Source organism: Limulus polyphemus, unplaced genomic scaffold, assembly GCF_000517525.1.
Source record: "Limulus polyphemus unplaced genomic scaffold, Limulus_polyphemus-2.1.2 Scaffold13522, whole genome shotgun sequence".
Classification (NCBI taxonomy): Eukaryota; Metazoa; Arthropoda; class Merostomata; order Xiphosura; family Limulidae; genus Limulus; species Limulus polyphemus.
This window is the reverse complement of record NW_013679132.1, coordinates 8,201-9,993: the sequence shown is the minus strand read 5'-3', so window position 1 is coordinate 9,993 and position 1,793 is coordinate 8,201. Positions and strand designations below refer to the sequence as shown.

The 1,793-nt window shown below is 38.1% G+C and overlaps 1 protein-coding gene across 1 annotated transcript in view; it reads right to left on the bottom strand.

Moving 5' to 3' along the window:
• Positions 1–8: 8 nt before the first annotated feature.
• LOC106477238 (ATP-binding cassette sub-family G member 8-like) overlaps positions 9–1,793 on the bottom strand; it is a gene marked incomplete at its 5' end in the record, with an annotated part of 9,658 nt that continues 7,873 nt past the window's right edge. Inside the window, one exon of the mRNA XM_013937829.2 lies at positions 9–1,542. Coding sequence (XP_013793283.1) covers positions 925–1,542 — 618 coding nt within the window. The remainder of the gene's footprint in view (positions 1,543–1,793) is intronic.

Sequence of the window (1,793 nt, the reverse complement as noted above, 5' to 3'; positions counted from 1 at the left end):
TAGATCAAACACACCACTACTAGACACTTCAGTTACCCATTAAATCACAGTACACTAATACCAATAACTGTCCATGAGATCAAACATACCACTACTAGACACTTCAGTTACCCATTAAATCACAGTACACTAATACTATTAACTGTCCATTAGATCAAACATACCACTACTAGACACTTCAGTTACCCATTAAATCACAGTACACTAATACCATTAACTGTCCATTAGATCAAACATACCACTACTAGACACTTCAGTTACCCATTAAATCACAGCACACTAATGCCATTAACTGTCTATTAGATCAAACATACCACTACTAGACACTTCAGTTACCCATTAAATCACAGTACACTAATACCATTAACTGTCCGTTAGATCAAACATACCACTACTAGACACTTCAGTTACCCATTAAGTCCCGGTACACCAATACCAATAACTGTCAATTAGATCAAACGTACCACTTCTAGACACTTCGGTTACGCATTAAGTCCCAGTACACCAATACCAATAACTGTCAATTACGTCAAACATACCGATAAAAGACACTAAAGTTACCGATTAAGTCATAATTACCTTTTAGGTTGTCTTTAATTTAAAACAACATTCCACTGAATACGTTGTAAATATTATATTTTAACACTAGAATAGGTGTCATCTTGATATCTGATAAACACCGTTAATAGTGTCCTGGTTTCTGCTTGTCGTTGATTCTTTGTGTCTAAAGGTGATAGTGTTTTTTTTGCTCTTCCATAAGTATTCCTGTTATATTTTATAAGAACACTACAAGATTATGACTTAATTTTGACAGTAAAATCTTTTAACACAAAACAGTGGAAGGTACGACTAAGAGACAGCACCTCGTTACATCCAACAAGAACATTGACACCTAAAATTAAGTTAAACATGGTTTGGTTGACGTTAGTTGGCCGTTCGCTTGCGGGGTTGTTTTGGCTGTTGGTTAAAGACAAAAAATGCAAACAATCCAATCAGAAACCAGGCTAGATGAAAGGCTAGAGTTACGATGATTGGCTGGTAAAGCGGCCATGTTGTGCGATATTGGTGTAAGCGCAGTGCGTGAGCGTCACTCAGTATCCCACAGTCTGCTTTCACCAAAATGCCGTTTTCCTGTTGGATAACAGGATTACGAGTGCAGTAGTATTTCGTAATGTTTCCTATCTCATTATTCTTTCCAGTGAACTCCCATCTGACGATCTGTTCCATCATCCAGCGCATGGGCGATACCCACTGGAACCAGGACAGCACCAGTGATAAGTCGGTAAAATGCACCGTGTATCCGGCAGTAGTTGCGCACAAAGTTAGGATAATGCCAGCCAGGCCCGCCGCTAGATGGCGCGACGAGAACATCCATCCCAGAGCCATAAAGAGCATGCGTATGGTCAGTAAATAAAGCAAATTATACGCAATATATACACCAAAGGAGTTCACTCTTGCGTCCGTGTCCAGTCCAGCTATAGAGTAAACAGGAACGATGTAAGAAAGACACACTGCTGCTGCTGGGGGCAAACTATAAGTTACCTAAAAAAATTAAGAAAAAAAATATATCAATAAAATACCAGAGAAAGAACAAAAATATTTTATCATTTTTCCAATTGTCGGGGGGGGGGGGGGGTAAATATACTCCAAGGTATTTGTTCAAAACGTACTAGAATAATTTTGAGTTTTTCCAAATTCCGGAAGAATTTTTGAGTCGTGAAAAAAAGAAAATGTTGAGAAGAAAAAAAAAGGAAAAACAGAGAAAAGAAACTATATTGTGGCACTGTTGTCAA